The sequence below is a fragment of the Ruditapes philippinarum genome, unplaced genomic scaffold (genome assembly GCF_026571515.1).
Source record: "Ruditapes philippinarum isolate M1 unplaced genomic scaffold, ASM2657151v2 ctg1704_1_1_1_1, whole genome shotgun sequence".
In the NCBI taxonomy this organism is placed as follows: domain Eukaryota; kingdom Metazoa; phylum Mollusca; class Bivalvia; order Venerida; family Veneridae; genus Ruditapes; species Ruditapes philippinarum.
Window position 1 is genome coordinate 154,959 of NW_026855681.1, and position 19,224 is coordinate 174,182.

The 19,224-nt window shown below is 33.6% G+C and overlaps 2 protein-coding genes across 3 annotated transcripts; both read right to left on the bottom strand.

The window, feature by feature from the left end:
- Nucleotides 1-650: 650 nt before the first annotated feature.
- Nucleotides 651-7,032, bottom strand: LOC132744091 (zinc finger protein Xfin-like). The gene is made up of 5 exons (XM_060732704.1): nucleotides 6,932-7,032; nucleotides 4,616-4,875; nucleotides 3,542-3,941; nucleotides 2,468-3,248; nucleotides 651-1,525 (listed from the first exon to the last, which is right to left on the bottom strand). The coding sequence occupies exons 2-4, from the start codon at nucleotides 4,873-4,875 to the stop codon at nucleotides 2,478-2,480; spliced, it is 1,431 nt and encodes a 476-aa protein (XP_060588687.1). The 5' UTR covers nucleotides 6,932-7,032; the 3' UTR covers nucleotides 651-1,525; nucleotides 2,468-2,477.
- Nucleotides 7,033-9,424: 2,392 nt separating this feature from the next.
- LOC132744092 (leucine-rich repeat protein SHOC-2-like) lies at nucleotides 9,425-18,571 on the bottom strand. 2 transcript variants are annotated; one of them, XM_060732705.1, is made up of 4 exons: nucleotides 18,339-18,571; nucleotides 14,533-15,341; nucleotides 12,336-12,424; nucleotides 9,425-12,001 (listed from the first exon to the last, which is right to left on the bottom strand). In XM_060732705.1, exons 2-4 carry the CDS (start codon nucleotides 15,316-15,318, stop codon nucleotides 10,558-10,560), a joined length of 2,319 nt encoding a protein of 772 aa, XP_060588688.1. In that variant the 5' UTR covers nucleotides 15,319-15,341; nucleotides 18,339-18,571; the 3' UTR covers nucleotides 9,425-10,557. The 2 variants fall into 2 exon arrangements, with proteins under 2 accessions (XP_060588688.1, XP_060588689.1); XM_060732706.1 differs by lacking the exon at nucleotides 18,339-18,571 and adding an exon at nucleotides 17,992-18,131.
- Between the last annotated feature and the right edge of the window lie 653 nt (nucleotides 18,572-19,224).

Genomic DNA, 19,224 nt, shown 5'->3' on the forward strand with positions numbered 1-19,224 from the left:
ATTGGAAAGTGAAGAACACTGTTGTAAAATATCAAAATATACATTTAAACATATGTAAGCCTGCATTTACAATGTACTTTCATTTATATATTTACATCTACGTTCTTTAAATAGACATATTGCCAGTAGGCATGTTTTCTACTGCGAACGACAACTGGTTTTCCATGTTGCATTTAAATTAACATGTTTTTTTTGTAAGTTAAAGGTATAAACTAGACACATTTAAAACATTTACGTAGGTTCGTTATTACATTCAGAATTTTCTTAAAATAAAGTACAAATAAACAAGAAATAATTGTATATGACACTATACTGGTTATATTAATATCGAATTGTAAGTTTTGATTTATAAAATAAAACAAGAAATGTTTACCCGTATTAAAACAGTGGATAATGCTTTGCAAAACTTTGGAATCATGTTTTTTTACCAGTATAATATATGAGAGTGGGTGGGGAGTGTGTAATAAACCAGATATTTTCAATATCTGAACAAAAAAACAAATATAAAAGTAAACTACCCGCGTAATATCTGAGGTATCACTAATAAATGCTTAAAATACAAAAACACTATGAAATATCAGTCATAAAAATAATTATGTACACAATTGAAAATATAACAAATAAATTCTTGTCTCAAAAAACAAACAAAATTTTGAGGTAGATCATTATCAAGTAATGAAAACTTCCGAGTGACCGTGACCTTGTACGACATTAAACGTCGCCACCTTCAATCCTTCCCTAAATCATCGCACCATGTTTTATTTATTTATTAAACAATGTTACATTGAATATACACAGACAACGAGGTAATTAAGCAAGTACCTGTCGATCGTAATATCAGGTAATTAACAAAATAACTAAAGAGAAACGTACGAGATGTAAATATAACTACATACATGTCCATGTTGTAGACAAATATATAAAGTTAATGACTGGGGGACAGTTATAATTGTGAAGTAATGTTTGAGTCATCATGTGTCCAGATTAAATCAAAATATATATCACTTAGAAGAAAAAGATTTTATAACAAAACAAAAACATCTCACAAGTTTAACTTCAGCTATCTGTTTACACCTATAGATTTAAGATATATCATTTACATTTGTCGATGAATCAAAAATATAACTTTCTAAATAATTACAAATCACACTTTTTTATTCAGTATGAATTAATTCTTCAAATAAATTTTGAATTTCTTTATTTAACACAAATTAATTTTTTTCTGATCAAATAAAAATTCAACAAATTTAAAATTTAGCTAACACATGACTTCAGTATCAAGAAATTGATTTCTAAGATTTCTTTGTACACATTTTACATTGTATATTTATATAAAGGTTTTTTATTATAAGGAGGTAGTCATCGTCATCACATTTTACATATATCAAAAATAAAATTTAAAAAAAACCACCAGCTCTGTTACACACTGACAACAAACACCTGGTAAAATACCTGCTTGATGTAAACTATCTTGTAACAATACCTGCAACAATCGTCTGTGTAACCCAACATTCAACATGGCCAGCTGAAAAATATATTGATAACTTTTAGAATTATAACAAAAATAACTCTGAACAACAGATCCCCTCTACCTCAGTGCAGTAACGGGTTAACTTCTATTATAAAACAATATGGTTTAACCCATTAATGAACTAATGTGATGACTTTTATAAATATAATTGGTATGAACTTGTTAATTATAACCAAGGCACCCCTGTTGAAAAGCTGGTACTTTGACTTTCTGAATGTATTGGCAAGAAGGTGAAATCCCAGCTAACAGCCCCAACACTGCATGTTACATAATGTCCAATGCTTTTTTTGGTGCCAAATAATGATCAAACCCAATACATATACCAGACAGTCCGATGACATTTAATTTTATGTAATTACCGGTACTCTAGTTACACAACTTACCGGAATTCATCAAAAATACAGGAATGGTGTACATCATTTAAAAATTCTATTTTGTTTTTAATCGGATACCTTTTAGCAATGATTCATAATGTTTATTTTTTTTTTTATAAATATATGCAATAAATATTTTTAGGAAGTTAATAAATAACAAATACGTCAATTCCAGTATTTCAGCCATTTCCTGATATACATGCAACCCTACAACGCGTATGAACAAATAGCCAATTTTCAGAAACTGTCGTAATAAACATATACTGCTAATGTCGTAATGATATGACTTAAATCAAAATCATTTAAAATTGGACAGAGATTTACAAAAGGCTTTGAGGCTTCCACCTTAGTCCCATTGCCTAATATTGTAATGCAAATTTTATATGTACAGTACATGTACTGAATGAAATACTGTTTTAACATGTAAACTTATTGAAAAATACAAAAGTTCAAGCTGTTTGTGTTTGTTTGGGTTTAACAGGACATTGACAAATAAGTGGCCAAACACTATAACTGTTAACGTAAAAATAAAAATTCAAGCAATAAAATAAAGTATAGGTACCTTGGATAATTTAGTCAGCGTTGTGATCTACATCATTATCATCCGGTTCAGTGATCAGGTAGCTCTCTTTAAACGACTGATATTTCGGTATAGTGTGCGGATACTTTACGTGCCAGACTATATGAAACATGAACTCTATCCGATCCTGACATCTCTTCAGACAAGACGGACACATGAACGGGTCCTCGTCAACCGGTGAGTGAAGACTCTGGTGCAGATTGTACATGGTGAAATCGTGAAAAAAGATGTTACAATGCTGACAATGGTGAATCCCTGAATCCACAGTCGGTGTATACGACGTCGTCGTCACATCTCTTTTAGAATCACTCTCGGACTCGGAATCCGGACTCTTTGACGACAGTGTTGAAGAGTTTCTGGCCTTCCAATCAAGTTCGCCATCTTCTGACTCTACGCTAGATAGAGACTTGTTTACTCGCAGGTCCATGACACTGTCCGAGTGGTTGTGTGTGGAGTTGAATGCAGAGTGATAGCTGCGCTGTAGTGCTGCATGCTGGTCCGGGTAGTTGAAGTACTTGGGATATTCTGAAGCATGGGATTCCTGGGAGTAAGGTCGGTCATCTTTCTTCCTTTCTGGAGATTCTAACTGAGAACCATTGTGTCCGTTCATGTTTGCGTACGGTGAGGTAGCTGACATTGTAGTTGGTGAGTGTGTTTTGTTTGACGCAGGTGAGTAACGTGACTGACCTGGGCTGTGAGTGTCATCATTGTTACGTTGTTCCTGTCTGTCATACGGTAGATGACTGCCAGGAGGTGGCGTTACCTGAAGTACAGTAATATATCCTTGTATAGGACTTATTCTTGTATGACTTTAGTAGGTCATGGAATAGAGAATAAACATAGATAGCATGTTTCTTAAAGACATAACAACCGTACAGAGTAAACAACTGTGCTCAGCCAAAGTGAAACATTTTCATTTTACTTTCAACTTTATTTGTTCCACTAATTTAATACATTACATTATTAAAACAAAACATGACAGGATTGGATTTGTCAATCTGTTCTAACATTTAGGTGAGAATCATAACAAAACAAGACTAAACTAGATTAACTAACCTGTTCTAATTTTAGAGGACGATCATCGTTATGAGGTAGATCAAGGTCTTCTTGTTTGTCATGGCTTGAGTGTGCACCATTAGCTGAGGTAGATACGGTACTTACATCATTATCGTTCATCGCAGACAAACTGGCTAGTGACCGGTCTGTGTGCTGGAGGTAGTGGGATGCAGTTGTCATAGCAACTGAATTCTGCATTATACTTTCGTATGTTAAAGCATGTTGTAAAATGGCTCGTTGCTGAAGAGCAAATGCTTGATAAGCCGCTAAATTCATCTGTCCTGGATTTGGGGCCGCAGGCGGGACCGGACGTCCAACAGGTGTTTTGTAACTGTACAACTTGCCTCGCATATGTACATTTCTCTCATGTCTTCTCAAATCATTTGACTGTGTGAAACATCTGTTAATAAATATTATAAAATACAATTTCTGTTTTTGTTGCTGATTTCATAACATTACATTTCATGTAGTTGTAGCTTTTAATATTGAAGTTCTTAATCATTCATGATTTCTCCATAATAATAAGAAATGTCCACAAAAATTTACTTTTATTTAGTCACATTTATGACTTATTCATAATTGCTGTTATCAAGCAAGTGTTCTACATTCTATTTCCTTCAAAGTTTTCCCTTTTTTTAAATAAAAAGCAGTTTGTTTATATTTCAAGTTTTGCAGTACATCTTACAACTGTGGCTATATAGACTTCACTGAGTTATTTTGATTTGACAACACTTGAAATATTTTTTTAATAATTTTCACAATAATGGACAATTTGTGTACCATTTTACGAATCCTTGTGTTTAAAATTTTAGTTAGTTTGCTCATCTTGTTTTAACATAACAATCATTTAATTGTGAATAGTTTCCCCCCATTTTGACCTTATTGGAACTCCTTTAAGTATCAAGTTTCCCTGTAATATCACATTACCTGACACATGGTGTTCATTTATGAAATCAAACTTTAATTCTCTTATTTTCTTCATAACTATATGTCAAAACTCATAAAACATTTGACTGCAGTCATAGATATCTATGTAAATGTATATGTATGTAAATCATAATGTAATATTCTTACCTATGACATATTTTACATTTATATGGCCTCTCGCCTGTGTGAACACGTTCATGCACCTTCAGGTTTGATGACCACAGAAAAGATTTTCCGCATGTTGTACAGATATAGGGCCGATCGGCACGATGAAGCTGCTCGTGCTTTCGTAATGTGGCGACCTCTCTGAACGACCTCTGGCAGATATCACAACGGTACGGACGAGGACCGGATGTTGCCGGAAGAGGAACTGCACCAGTTTTCTCCCTTGTCTCTGCATTCATCATCTAAAACAAACAAATAACTTTGACGTGTTAAAGCCATAAAGGGACTCCACTGAGGTGTTTTGATATGACGGGACTGGAAATATTTTTCTGAGAATTGTGCACTCATTGTTGTATGCCTAAAAAATAGCCTGTGTGCAAGTTTTCAGCTCATTCCCTCACCTAGTATTTTCAGAATACTCATTTCTATTGTGGCAAATAACCTTAAAATAAAAGCATTGCAACACTTTTCTCTCAAATCCAGCTAAAAATCTCATAAAAATAATAATTTTCATTATCCCTTGATTTTCGATTTTATGTTGTAGCCCTTTTGACCTCAGTGGAGTTCCTTTAACAATAACATTGACACAGAAACAACAGCATCAAGATATTTTAACATTATAGCACAAACACAATATGCCTTTAAAACATACAGTAAACTATGCTTATGACGATATCCAGGGAACCACCAAATTATTTAATATCCAGGGAACCACCAAATGATTAATCTATATTATTATATCAGGGATATAGTTATATCCGAGAGGGATATAGTTATATCCGAGAGGCAATCAATTTGAAAAAAAAAGAGTTGGGATTGAGTGCAGCAACAGAATCCTTACAAGCAATAATGTTAATGAAATGGAAACTTTTCTTTTGTAGACCCTATTTCTTTTCATTTACAATATCAGAGCTATTTATAACAAAAAAAAATCTACAAATATCTTTTAATATATCACACAATATTAGGGGCTGGAGACAATTAAAAAACATCTTTTTTTTTGGGAACTAATGTCAATTTGAAATTCATTCCAATTAATTGCCTGCCATCAGATGATCATTAACTTGATTGTTTTTCCTCAAAAAAATTTGAAAAAAAAATCAATAAATGTTAAATATTAAATGGAACATGAACTTAAGAAAATGAATTCAAATATATACAATGTACTTTAACTTTATTAAAGACATTTCCATGTGACAAATACATGTACTATACTTGCGCATGTTATTATGTATAAACAGCTTTATTTATATACAAGACATGAATATCCTATCATTCAAATTTAACAATTTCCATTTTTTGTTTAATTACTTATTGTGGTAATTGTCTGCTATTATTCCATGTGTTTTGACCTACTTTTCTGAGTCATTTCGGTAAATAAGGTTAAAAAATAAATTATTACAAAATACTGTAAAAATCACTTAAAATTAAATTGAATATTTGATGGCAAAATCTTACAAATTTTAAATTAGTCATTAAAAAAAATATAAACATGCCAGTCAGAAGGCATGTTAGATCTACAGTCTACTTCGATTAAATTTTATTGTATTGTTACATATTTTTTTGTAATTAAACATTTTTATCTTAATTTATATACTTAGATGACAAAATCTTTATTATAAAACATGCTTACTCCAGAATTATTTCCTGTCATTTTTCTTTTTTGTAAATAATATTTAAAATCCTGTCAAATATTTCAAGTAATTAAATTAAAGCACACTTTAATTGCATGTTTAAATTGTTTATTATTTAAGTCTAACATTAAAACTGATGCTACAATATTAACAACAATTGTAATATAATAATCTCGCTATAGCACGTGTGGATGTCCAGTTTACGAAATGGGTCATTGACCGTAGATATTTCCCTCCGGCCATTTCTCTCACAGCGATTAATGAACCTGCTTTGTATACATGTCAATTTGACTCGACCCCATTACGGCCGCTGTATGTATTAAACCTCGCTGCAGATTTATCAATTTAGCGTACAGTATAAAAACAATAATTCCTCAAAATAATTTGTTGGCAATAATAATGAACTTACTTTTCCTGAAAACTGAAATAAACCCCGCTAAAATCACCACTGCACAAGTTAAAATTCCATATAAACCAAAAAAGATGCTCGCGTAATAATTATCCAACACAAAAACCACCTGCAATCGGCCATTGGAATTCGGCGATTGGCGGTTTATACACTATTACTTGTCCTTAAAACACCCACATAAACATGTTTCATAGTGTTTATGTTTAACGTAAACATATTAGCGCATGCAAATATAATTTAATTAAATTTACTTACCTTTAAAGCGAAAACTTATCCGAACATCTTCGAAATGAAATTTTGTAAACAAATGGCCGCGGTGCGGTGTCTTTGTTAAGTGTTACAGTGACCTAAATACCTTAAACACGTGACATATATTCTCGTCCAATGAAATCTTTCGCAATATTGCATAATGAATACATTACCGTAAAATTGAGGTAGAAAGCGGCATGTTCAAAGAATGCATATTGCGTTCCAATTAGGATTTAACAGGAGGGGAAAATGAAATGCAATTTAAACACTAATGAAGTTTTTTAAAGTAATAGTTAACAGTAGAACACAACAACAAACAAAGATTATTTTTGATAAAACGAAAGAATAAAGAAATCAATCGACGCATCTGTTTTTGAAGTAATTGTTTTCTCTACAATGAATTAACGCAGTTTGACAGCCTATACATTTCCGAATGCATTCATATAAAGGATAGAAATATAGATGTTAAACATAATTATTAAATTTAAAGCGGTATATAAAATTAAACAGTATATTGCTATGTTTAAAAAAAACTTATCATTTTGTGGTACGTTTATGAATCTACAAACATACGTGATTTCATTCCAACCTAAGGAGACATCTAAGCTGTAAGGACCATATTTTGAATTTTGTTTTACACATTTTAAGATTACGTCATAAGATTTAAATAATCAAATGATTGACGATATGTATGCATTAGAATATAAGGGAAGCAACCGTTATTGCCGATAATTTGAGACTATGACGAGTTACCTTTCTTTGACCATTATATATATACGCAAAGTAGCTAGCTTTCAAAACACACACCTACATATATTTCTCTAACGGTCATTTGGCCGACCACTTCACCTGGGTTTAAAGACTGCTTCAAAGGTACAGGGTACCATTTCATAATGGCAATACGTGACACTATATATGATTGGAATAGAGTTCGATATATCTCTTCAACACATTATTGTTAATAACTTCTCTGAAAACATTTTGTACTGTATTTGTAAAAATGTCTTACACTTTACCTATATTATGTAACAATGGCTATTTGCAACATGTAGTTTAATGCAAAATAAATATTGAACTGAATATATTTTGAATAGGCGTCACATTACACTCCGAGGTTTATGTTTGGGTACCGGTGTGTGAACTGACTGAAATTGCCAAATTGTTAAAGGTTTCCGGCCGGTGACCCCCACCCCTGAAGTCATCGGTGGGGCACCATACGGGTCACCGGAGAGATTTAGCGCGAAGTTATTTATTGCCGCATGAGACACATCGCCTGCTCACCGTAAAAGCCCTCTGATAACCGACCGGACACCTTTTGATACCGGTTGATATTTCCACACCCATGGCGCCAAATAATCATCCATATTCCGAGCGGTATGTGAGCGGTCACTTAAGGCGACTCGGAAGGGTACTGCCCGGGATCCAGATGAACGCCATTCTTTGTACGTATGGTCTTATGGTGCTGGATGGGCAACGTAAGGATATCGTAGATGGTATTAAACATGCAGACATGACGGCAGATAGAGCGTTGGATTGTGAACTGAGCATCCGAGGTTGATTCGCGGACGGTGCAGGCCACTTTCATTGTGGAATAATTTTGAAATTCTATCTACGGTCATTCGCACTGTATCTCTGCACTGGCATGCACAGAAGTTATCTGCTCCCTGCCGAAGTGAAGGCAGTTAGTACTGGTAAACTGCTTGACAGACTTCCCATAGAACGATGTGGTGGCTGAACTGTGCTCTTGTAAGTTAAATGCGGCTTACTGCCGTGATCCGGAGTGAAAACTACCAACACTACCATCACCACCACTCTCTTATAAGCCAGCCTGCATACCTGAGTCGGTTAGGTCGCGAGACTTGTAATTACGATAACTGGACATTTATCGTACGGTATTGGCAGATTGCCTAGGTGTCCAGAAAGAAGATACCAAAGGTTTACATCAGGTAACCAACCGGGCGAGTACCTTTCGAAACCCTTTGTATATCTACCGAACTAGAGAGGGTAAATGACATGACTCTGATCTCAAATATCAACGGTGTACCATCGGTCACTCTATCTCTCGGACGATCCCTGATTGTAATGTGCCGAAATAATGGCGAATCAAAGGACTGAAAGCACCGGAATCGGATGGAAAATTGAGTAAGTTAAAAAATAGGTGTGTCTCCTTCCTTACATTGAATATGCAATGATATTCAAAGACGGAATAGCCTATAAAGATTGCGAACTTTGTGATAAGCTAACAATTGAAGATGAATTCCATTTCATTTAAAGACTTATAAATTAGGCATACGTAGAAGGTATATACCTAGATATTATCGGCAGATGCAATATATGTTTAAATTATATGGAAACAACCTCATAGAATTGATTTTATACTTGTTTAAGTCATTAAAAAAAACGAATGACTCGGCTCAGTCGTGATTAAAGTTAACATTAGTTCATACGTTTATAAGTTAATTTCGAGTTCAAAGAAGTACATCAGTGAAAATAAATACGTTTGCTTAAAGTAATCTTTATTTAGACGATAAAATGATATAAATAATAAAAACAATACATTACATAAAAATGCACATTAAAACAAGAAAAATATATGTTATAAAAGCTGTCACCTGGTATCTTTCTAAAGAAAGGACCAATACAGTTAAAGAAAACATCAACAAAAATTGCCACAGATATATTCTATTTTACATCTACTTTTTAGACGGAAGTAATCTATCCTATAACCTTTGACCTATTTATAAATACTGCGACTATCTTTGGTTTATTGTTTTACCTAGATATTCATGTATACCAGCACTAAGAAGCTATCATTATGCATGCTTTACATCTTATATCTCGTACATCACGTGATTATTATTGCACCATTACTCGAGACAGCTTTTAACAATATAACAATGTACAATGCATGCCTCCTATATACAACATCTTGTAAAAAATGACATTGACATACATGTACCATGATTTGACAACAATTTATTGACTTATTTTTAACCTGTAGAATATCTTAAGAAAGAATCAGCACTAATTTCTTGGTTTTAGGAATTCTTAATAACGTATCGTAATAATGTTTACTTTGTAACATTTGAAGAACGAATCGGTTTTCCTAGAAGATTTGTTTTGTCCCACTCTCCCTCTCTATTTGTACAGTATTATGTACTACTTACGTATGGTATAAAATACCACATATTGAATTATTAAAAGACTTAAGAAATGCGGATAGAACGTATCGTTGGCCAATATGTGAATAAAAGTGCAGCAAAAAAAAGTAGTTAATTATTATGCACGTAGAAATAATGTGATTAACAAAACATTATGCATGCTTTTGATAAAAGAAAACTATCTATGAAACAAATAAATGTTAACTTATAAAATAATTTCATCCGTGACATTTGTATCACAATGTCCGATATACAAGACATTACGTCATTTACAACGCAACAAAAAAAAACGTCTTCAGAGTAATTTACCAATGCCGACTTTGTTCACAGAAGTGTATGTCCTTTTGGATCATTACTTATCATTTGCGTCACCATGCAGTTACGTAAAGTTTTATGTCGCTGACCGACCGTTACGTCAACAGCTTCATATTTTCAGAACAGTTGTATACTAAACGGATATCCGGTCTAGTCTTATTCCTCCTTCTTTTCTTCCTTGTTTTGTGTCTGAGCCTCGCCTGCCTTAAGGAAGTCTGGAGGGTCTCTCTGTTTGTATGAGGACTGATTATCTGTACTGATAGTACACCTCTGTTTAAGCTGTTCCAACTTGCCAGGGAAAGACTTCAACTTGTTGTCTGAAACGTCTAGTTCCATCAGTGCCGGAAGTTTGCACACCGAGTCCGGCAGCGTCTCAAGTAAGTTGTCCTTTAAGTCCAACACCTCCAAACTTGTCATCTTCACGATATCTGACGGTATAGCTGTAAGGTCGTTGGTTTGTGCCTTCAGTACTTTGATTCTGTACAGGTATGGTAGATCCATTGGTACGGTGTGCACGTGATTCTTTGAGATGTTTAATTCCAGCATTGAGGCGAGGACATCCCAGCGGTCTTCCGGTAGCATCATTAGCTCATTATTACTGATATCTAACCAGATAAGCTTGTGGAGCTCGCCGAAGTTCTCCGGAAGTTCAACAAGGTTGTTAAAGCTAATATTAAGCCGTTCAAGGTTATGCAGCTGTGTCAGTCCTTCACAGAACTCGCTTAATCTGTTCTGTGAAATGTCCAGAACACGTAAGTTTTGCATGTTTCGGATTTCATCGGGCAATGCGCCAATATCGTTGTCACTAAGGTCAAGGTTTTCAATAGCTCTGAGTTTAGTCAACTCTTCAGGAATTTCTTTAATCACGTTGTGAGCTAACTTGAGTGTTTTAAGCATTTTCATGTGGCAGAGACTTAACGGGACCTCGTCTAGTTTTAAACTAGATGCATCAAGAAAGACCATGTTGGCGGCGTAATCCCGCTCTCCGAGCACAGTGATTACAGATTTTGGGTCCTGTGAGGGGAGGAAGAGTGGGTTGCCGGCGATACTTATACTTGTTAATGTTTTTGGCATGATAAAGTCAGTAAGAGCGTTCTTAGAAACGTCCAAAGTGAATAGAAATCTCAAAGAATCTAAAGATTTTGGTAACGCTGATATTTGGTTCCCTGCAACTTTCAATGTCTCTAAGCTCCGCAGACGTTTCATGTCTTGCGGAAGTCCTTGGATACGATTATTGCTTACATCCAAAGACGTAAGCAGCTGGTTCTCACCAAGCATTTCCGGTATCTGACTCAGACGATTGTCGGCCACATTAAGCGTCTTCAGGGTAGGGATTTTGTTCAATGTATCCGGTAACTGTTTTATCTGGTTTAAGGAAATATCCAAGGTAACCAAGGATTTGAGCTGGTTGATATCTTCCGGAAGCTCCGTGAGGCCGTTGTTGGAAAGATTAAGCGTTTCCACAGTTTTCAACCGACTCATTCCATTAGCTGTGGACAATTTATTTCCGGACAGGTCAAGATCCTTGACGACTTTGAGTTCGTAAAATTTGCCAGGGACTTGCTCTATTTGGTTGTCACACATTGATAAAACTTGCAACCTGAAAGTAGAAAAAGGAAATAAGTTTTGCATTTATTGTATTTTTCGTTGTTTATCAGTGCCTGAATATGCGTGTTTATTTAGCGAAAAAAAAGGTGATGAATGTCTAATACTTCAATAAATCCATCAAACAGTCATGCTAGGTTACATCAACCTTCCTGAATTATTACTAAAAAAACCGCCTTACTCATTTCGCTGATTGGTTCGTCATTACAGAAATATATAAACAATTTAACAACAAAAATTTATGTTCATTTTTTACTGCAAGTTAAAAATGGATCAAATTACAAGTGTACAAGCTATCTCGGTGTTTTATAGCATGTTTTACTGTTTACCGTTGTAGTTTATGAATGTCCTCCGGCAGGTTTTTAATTTGATTGTGCCCGGCTCGTAGATAAGTCAGCGCATACTCCAACGTGGTTACCTGTAACATAAAATATGTGAAACTTGTAGAATAAAGCCGAAATATATGTACATGTACATGCATTATTAATAATAATAATAATAATAACGATAATAATAATAAACAATAATATTTTTTCCTTTTTTTCATAAAAGAACATTATAGTGAACAATCAATCATATAGTAATTGTCGTTATCCATTGTAATTTACATTCAGAAGAATCCATGTCTAACTGATGTAACCAAGTGCTATTTTTAAGGTTTTTGCTATTTTTTAAGAAAGGTAACTTTGTTGGCCTTGTTTAATTTTAATTTTTACTTTGTGTAATTATGTCCCCTTGATCACATTTGCTATTTGCTTAACCATAACGTTTCCCTCCTAAAGTTAGGGTCACTTAAGGTCATTCTTTGTGTTAAAAAAGTTGTTGGTCATTGTGACATGTAAATGTGTTGGTTTTATATTATTAATAAGAATTTGGATTGAGGAATTGGTATTTCATAATTAACAGCACAGTGAGACAGGTGTGAGTGACAGAGGTGCTAGTATATTTACAGAGTCTGATCCACAATTGGGCTTGGTAGATGTGATGTAGATGTGATGTAAATGTGATGTAAATGTGATGTAGATGTGATGTAAATGTAATGGAAATGTAATGTAACTGTGATGTAACAGTAATGTAACTTAATTAATGCAATATAATGTTTATGTTGTACAATGTATAATATATAATGTTTGATAAGGAGATGTACTTTGTAACCTGTAAACTATAAATAGTGTCCACTACAAATTAAATTAAAAAAACCAGTATTACCCTCAGTTTTGTTCTTTTACTTATACAAGGCAAAAAAACATCTGGGTCACACTGATAAGAAATTTTCTTGAAATTTATTACATGTTTTTCGATGGTTTATAGAAATATATCAGTGAATTAAAACTGGTAATTTCACTGTTTGAAACAGTGAAATTATGAATTTGATAATTTCACTGTTTTAAATTTAAGCCCCTTACGTTGTTTCAGTGAAATACCAGCGTGCACAGTACTGGGTACCAACTTAAGGACGTGACGTCGTAAATGACGTCACGTTGTATTATTATTTGGCGCGCTTTTCATTCAGTATTAGCTTAAAATGTCTTTTTAAACGTTTTTTTTTTGCATGTAATAAAAAGAAATTTGTTTAGTTTAGTGTAAGATCGAAATATATTTCACCTTGTGAACACCAAAAGTTCATATTTCACTCGTGGCTGCGCCACTCGTGAAATATAACTTTTGGTGCCCACTCGGTGAAATATATTCCGATCTTACACTGAACTAAACAAATATCCTCTATATAATGAAAGATGCTAATTTTCGTTTATCGTAGTCAAGTTTACATTAAAATTTTATTGAGGTTGGTAGGTTTGTTAACAATATATTCGCCTTAATTTAAAAGATAAAAAATAATTAAAAAAGAAAAAGTGAGAAAAAAAGAAACACAGATGAAAACTTTGAATTTAAAAGTCGATAACGAAACCATAAAGCTTGATTACATACGGTGAAGACAAGATAATCGGTCAAAATAATATATAAAGTCATTATATAACAATAGCTGGTGACTGGATTAGCTTTTATTCTTCTTAAGTGATCATTTAAATTAAGAAGTTTATGTTTCCAATTCAGTGTATAACAGCCAGAAGAAGTCCAATAATTTAATAACTTTAAGTAAGCCATTCTTTAAACCATTCATTATTTGGAATACCTTGGACAATCCCCCATATGACGTGAAAATAAACATACAGAAAACACCCAACTTACAATACTAACACAGACATAAGTATAATATAGCTTTACTGCATTATATTACTTATGGCACTTTATAAATACAATGTATTTGTCGCAAACTGAAAGATGGCGATTTTATGAAATATTGATTTAGAGAATTAGAGAAAAATATCAATACATGTATCAGGTCTGACATTTTGGTAGTAACCGGATATTGCATTTAAATGAAAACTTATGAATGTCTCTTCCCATTAGCAGTTGTTGTGCGTAATGACTGACTGTGACGTAACCTAACTTCACCTAGAATACCAAGAAGTTTTATGCCACCATAAAAGCAGTATTGTGAAATTATAATGAAATGTAACTTACCTCGTCGGGTAAAGACACGATCTTGTTATGGCTGACGTTCAGTGAGTGAAGATACTTCAGTAGCCCTAGTTCCCGTGGCAAGTCTTCAAGGTCATTGTGTGAAAGGTCAAGCCAGGTCAAGGTCACAACATTGTTAATGTTGTCTGGTATATGGGCTATCTGGTTATGGGACACGTCTAAAACCCGTAGACATGGACTCTTTACGGAGGCATCCGGAAGCTCACCGAGTCTGTTATGGGTTAGAACAAGTTTAGCCTTCAGCTCATAGATGTTCTTCTTCACTGAGCGGATGACGTTGTGTGATACGTCGACAAGCTCCAGGGTTGTTGATTTGTTGATTGTTTTCGGGAGAGCTTTAATCTTATTGTTCGACAGATGTAGATATTTTATAACAGGCGCTTTATTTATAGAAGCCGGGATACTTTTTATGCTGTTGTTTTCGGCGTTTAAAGTAATCAAGTTCTTCATTTTGAAAATGGTGGCCGGAAGTGCACCCAGAGCGTTGTTCTGTACGGTTAGTGTTTCTAACGCTTCAAGATCGGAGACTTGTTTGGGCAGCTTCTTCAATCTGTTGCTCTCCGCTCTCAGTTCCACCGCGTTCTGTTGTATCTCTTCATTGGCCCATATCTCTAAAGGCAATGTCTTCATACTAGCTGTGGAAAAATTCATGATAACAGCTTTACCCTGTCGTATCATGAAACGTCGCAGGGGCGCGGCTAAAGCGCTTATCTTACTCCCCGGGCCCATGGCAGGTATCACTTCGTCTTCTTTTTTCTTGTTGCTCATGGTCGCTTAACGCTTTTTGTCACCTGAAATTATTGATACAATTAAAATATATTTATATACCAGCACATTTCCAAAGCAAACTATAAATGCATTGAACGAATAAAACGAGTATTTATCGAATGACTAGATAGTATGAATGTAGGCTTAAATACCCCGTATATCAGTTTACGTGATCAAATTATTAATTAGCGCGTATTTTGTTCAATATTTTAAACTGCTTTTGTCTGATCGTATTCGAGGTTACGCCAACTGTGTTTGAAACCTGAACGTGTTTACAGAGTATCAAATTATGTTTGAACATATTTTAGATTACTTTTGATAGGTAAATGAATTAGATACGTATGGGGAATTGGCATATAGTCTGTTATCAGATAGACTATTAATAACTATTGCTACTATTTTAGAATACTTCTTTCGTTGTTTATACCCATATGATGTAGAAAATAACAATACCTCGTGCGATAGTTTTTTTTATATAAGCGTAAAAATCACAACAATAATATTAAATTCGTCAATTATATCTATATACATGCGTCCAGTCCCCATATATTTATATCGAAACCTTGAAATAAATCTCGGGATCTTTAAAGCGGACTTTGGATTTGAATAAAACATTGCATAATCTGACGTATTATTTTGTTTGTAACCTATCTCCAGTATGTATTGTCATTTCCCCGACATGGTGCATGTAATCTCGAAACGTTTTATTCAGGAGAAATTCGGTTGCGCAAATCCGATGTAATATTGTACAAAGTTAATCCTAGCGGATTATAGCAAGATTTCGTTGATTAAGTACTTTAGATTTTCTTTTAGATGACATATATTTCGTTTATATCAAAATATATAATTACATATACTTGCTAGGTCTTTAAATGAATTAAACTACAAATTTAAAGATCTTGATCGCTCTTCTCGAGATTGTCATAAGTTTGATTTGGAAAAAGGGTATAAGGGCATGAGTGAGGACTCGTGATGTTTCAGCCATTTCCGTCATACTACGTTAAAATATCGAGGTTCAATTCTTCATGCTATGGACAATGAGCGAAGGGAATCCGCATGCTGTTTTAGAAATATAATAACCGTTGTGTACTATAGCCTGGACTATTGTGGGGTGATTTATTGTTAACAAGACTTACACGTACCCAGTTGCAAATTGCACAAGTTGATACAATGCCAGTTATATCATGGGAAAGTGAGATTATAATATATAATCTCGGTGACGAGGTCAGTAAGCTTGACCGTCACAACTGCAAATATTTATATACATGACAAACTCTTATAAAGCAATATTTAGTTTTTTTTATCAATTAATTCGAATAACTATATTAGTCATAATTCCGCTGATTCAGCCTGCCAAATTGACAAAAAAATGTGAAGAATAAATTGTTCACGGAAACATGGTATCTCAATTGTCCACCTAACTTTACCGAAACCCTCTTAGTCGAACAGACTGAAAGTCCAAACTCAATTAAGCAACGGATCCCTCTAAAACTAGCTGTCAAATGACAGAATTTTAATGAACCAAACAGACGTAAAGTAACCACCAAATCCTCTAAATCTAGCAGACGTAAAGTAACGACCGAAATTTTCTAAAACTAACAGACGTTAAGTAACGACCAAAACACTCTAAACCTAACAGGCGTAATGTCAGTAAAGTAACAACCAAAACAGGTACAAACACAAATCAAATTATTTAAAATCAGTTAGTTTGATCTGACATATAGCCTACATGTTGTATATATACAAATATAGTTACTCCATATTTTTATTATCATTGACATGACATGAACCAAATGCCAGTGAAACAACTGTACTACCCTCTTTCTTAAGATCTTCTCAAACTACCAAGGTATTTTATTCCAAATTATTTTGCTCCAAACCTCATTTTTCTTGGTACCGTTTTACGTTTAAACGGAACTCCTCTGAGGTCCAAAAAGCCTTAAAACATAAAATTTTAATTTCTCACATAAATCAACTGGGGCACTTTAAACAGAAAGATGCACAAAAGATAATAAAGAAAAATACATGTATGTACTCAGAAATAAATTGTATTTTTGTGTTACTCTTATCCCCATTTGAATTTCGGTTCATTTTTCGCAAGTAGAATTATTATTCTGGAAAGACGTAGGTAGCGATTCCGAACGATCTGAAATTTTGCACAGAGGTTATTAGTCTAGACCTACACCTTATGGTATATATCACTTTAAATAGTGTTCTCTTATTTCTAAAAATGAACCATTCTAGTTTCAGAAAAGTGACCATATAACTCGTAAAACTATGGTAATTTTTTAATTAAATTTTGCATGCAGGCGTATCTTAAGGCATATAACTGTTATATCTTGTTAATTTTTCATTTCTTTATAATGCCCGTTAGGTGGTCGTACTTAAATGGTATCATTTTTTTCTGAAAGGATAATCTAGAAAACAAAAGACCACAAGTGACACAAATTGAACGTACGGTGTAAGTTTATACACAATTGAAACTTTAAAGGTGTTTTGTATATACGGTACTATTACATGTTTCAACTTATCGAATTTAAAAGTAGTTTATCTTTTCTGTATCTAACAAACACAGATTAAACAATTTTAAGTTTTTAAAGTTGTTAATTTTTATCTTGAAACAGAGTGTTTCTTCATTTTAAAAGGTAATAAATTTAGGAGCGAGTTACTTACCTATCCTAGTTCTCTTACACACGTAGAACAATACGGTAATTAATGTTTTAATAAACAAATCACCTGGCATATGTCATGAAGGAAGAATTTAAGAGATTATAACCCGTACACAACTCTGTTATCTACATAGCAATCTAAACTTAACATTTAAATGCCGGTAAAATACATTTTTGCCAATCAATTTTCTGTTCAAATACCTTTATTAATTTTCTAGCAGTTTAACTCCTGATTATTTATGTAACAACAATTACATTAAAACAAAAGTTATCCGAATGTTTTGCCATGTAACGACTAACATAAAGATACATTTGTACTTTCAAAAAAGTTAAATCAATCAGTTTTCCTACCTTTATAAATTGATACTCCTCAAATATTAGGTTTAATGTTTGTTTTTCGCACTAAACAGTCAGCTATCCGTCATTTATCCGCGGTAAACAGTTCATTCTCAATAGTTTGTCAATACAAATAATATCCGTCGTGAAAGTAAACTAAAATAATCGGAATTTTAACGACTATACTAAGATAATATAAACTTCTAAAAGTATACATGTAATGTAGCGGCCTTAACGACAGGGGAGGTAATAAATCTCGTGCAAGAGTTCTCTTTTGTCGACTGTGTTACGGGGGTAATTCCCCATATTCGATTTAAGTGTCAAGATTAATTAGCCTGTATGACAGAATTTATTGATATACCTATCATATAATATCTCCTATACAGGTTATAAAATTTATTTAAATAGATCTTTTTACGCTGTTTCAAACAGTTCAATACATTTTAAATGGTCTACATTAATTAATTTCATTTAAAGGCCTAGATCTGTGTGATTCATTGTGAAATTGAAAAAAAAATAATTTAGAAAAAAAAATGAAATGAAATAAAACAGTGAACATTTTGAACAAATGGTTTAAAGGCCCATTTAGTATAAAATACTAAGACTTTGATTTTTCAAAAGCTTTTAATATTCAGTTCCCTGTTAAGAGCCTCCCCCATCAAAAATAAATCATTGGACATTTAGCTCTATTTTCTTCAGGTGACAAGCACATAACATGTTCTAAATCTGTTGGTACAACATTGCCCTTTCCACATAATAACAAGAGGCTTAATGTGTCTTTAAAAGAATGAACCAGCATTTAGGGATTGAGATAGTATAGACATGAACATGGACATCATTCTTTAAGGTTGTTCTTATAAGATTAACTTGAAATTTATTAATGTTTTACTCCATGGAAACT

Bases quoted from the DNA above. Each gene is read 5' to 3' on its own strand.
- LOC132744091 (XM_060732704.1), bottom strand. From the start codon at position 4,875: ATGATGAATGCAGAGACAAGGGAGAAAACTGGTGCAGTTCCTCTTCCG. The intron at 3,942-4,615 runs GTAAGAATATTA...ATTTATTAACAG, and splicing joins AAATGTAAAATATGTCATAG to ATGTTTCACACAGTCAAATG. The intron at 3,249-3,541 runs GTTAGTTAATCT...ACTGTACTTCAG, and splicing joins GTCCTCTAAAATTAGAACAG to GTAACGCCACCTCCTGGCAG.
- LOC132744092 (XM_060732705.1), bottom strand. From the start codon at position 15,318: ATGAGCAACAAGAAAAAAGAAGACGAAGTGATACCTGCCATGGGCCCG. The intron at 12,425-14,532 runs GTAAGTTACATT...TTTATGTTACAG, and splicing joins TCGTGTCTTTACCCGACGAG to GTAACCACGTTGGAGTATGC. The intron at 12,002-12,335 runs GTAAACAGTAAA...TTCTACTTTCAG, and splicing joins GACATTCATAAACTACAACG to GTTGCAAGTTTTATCAATGT.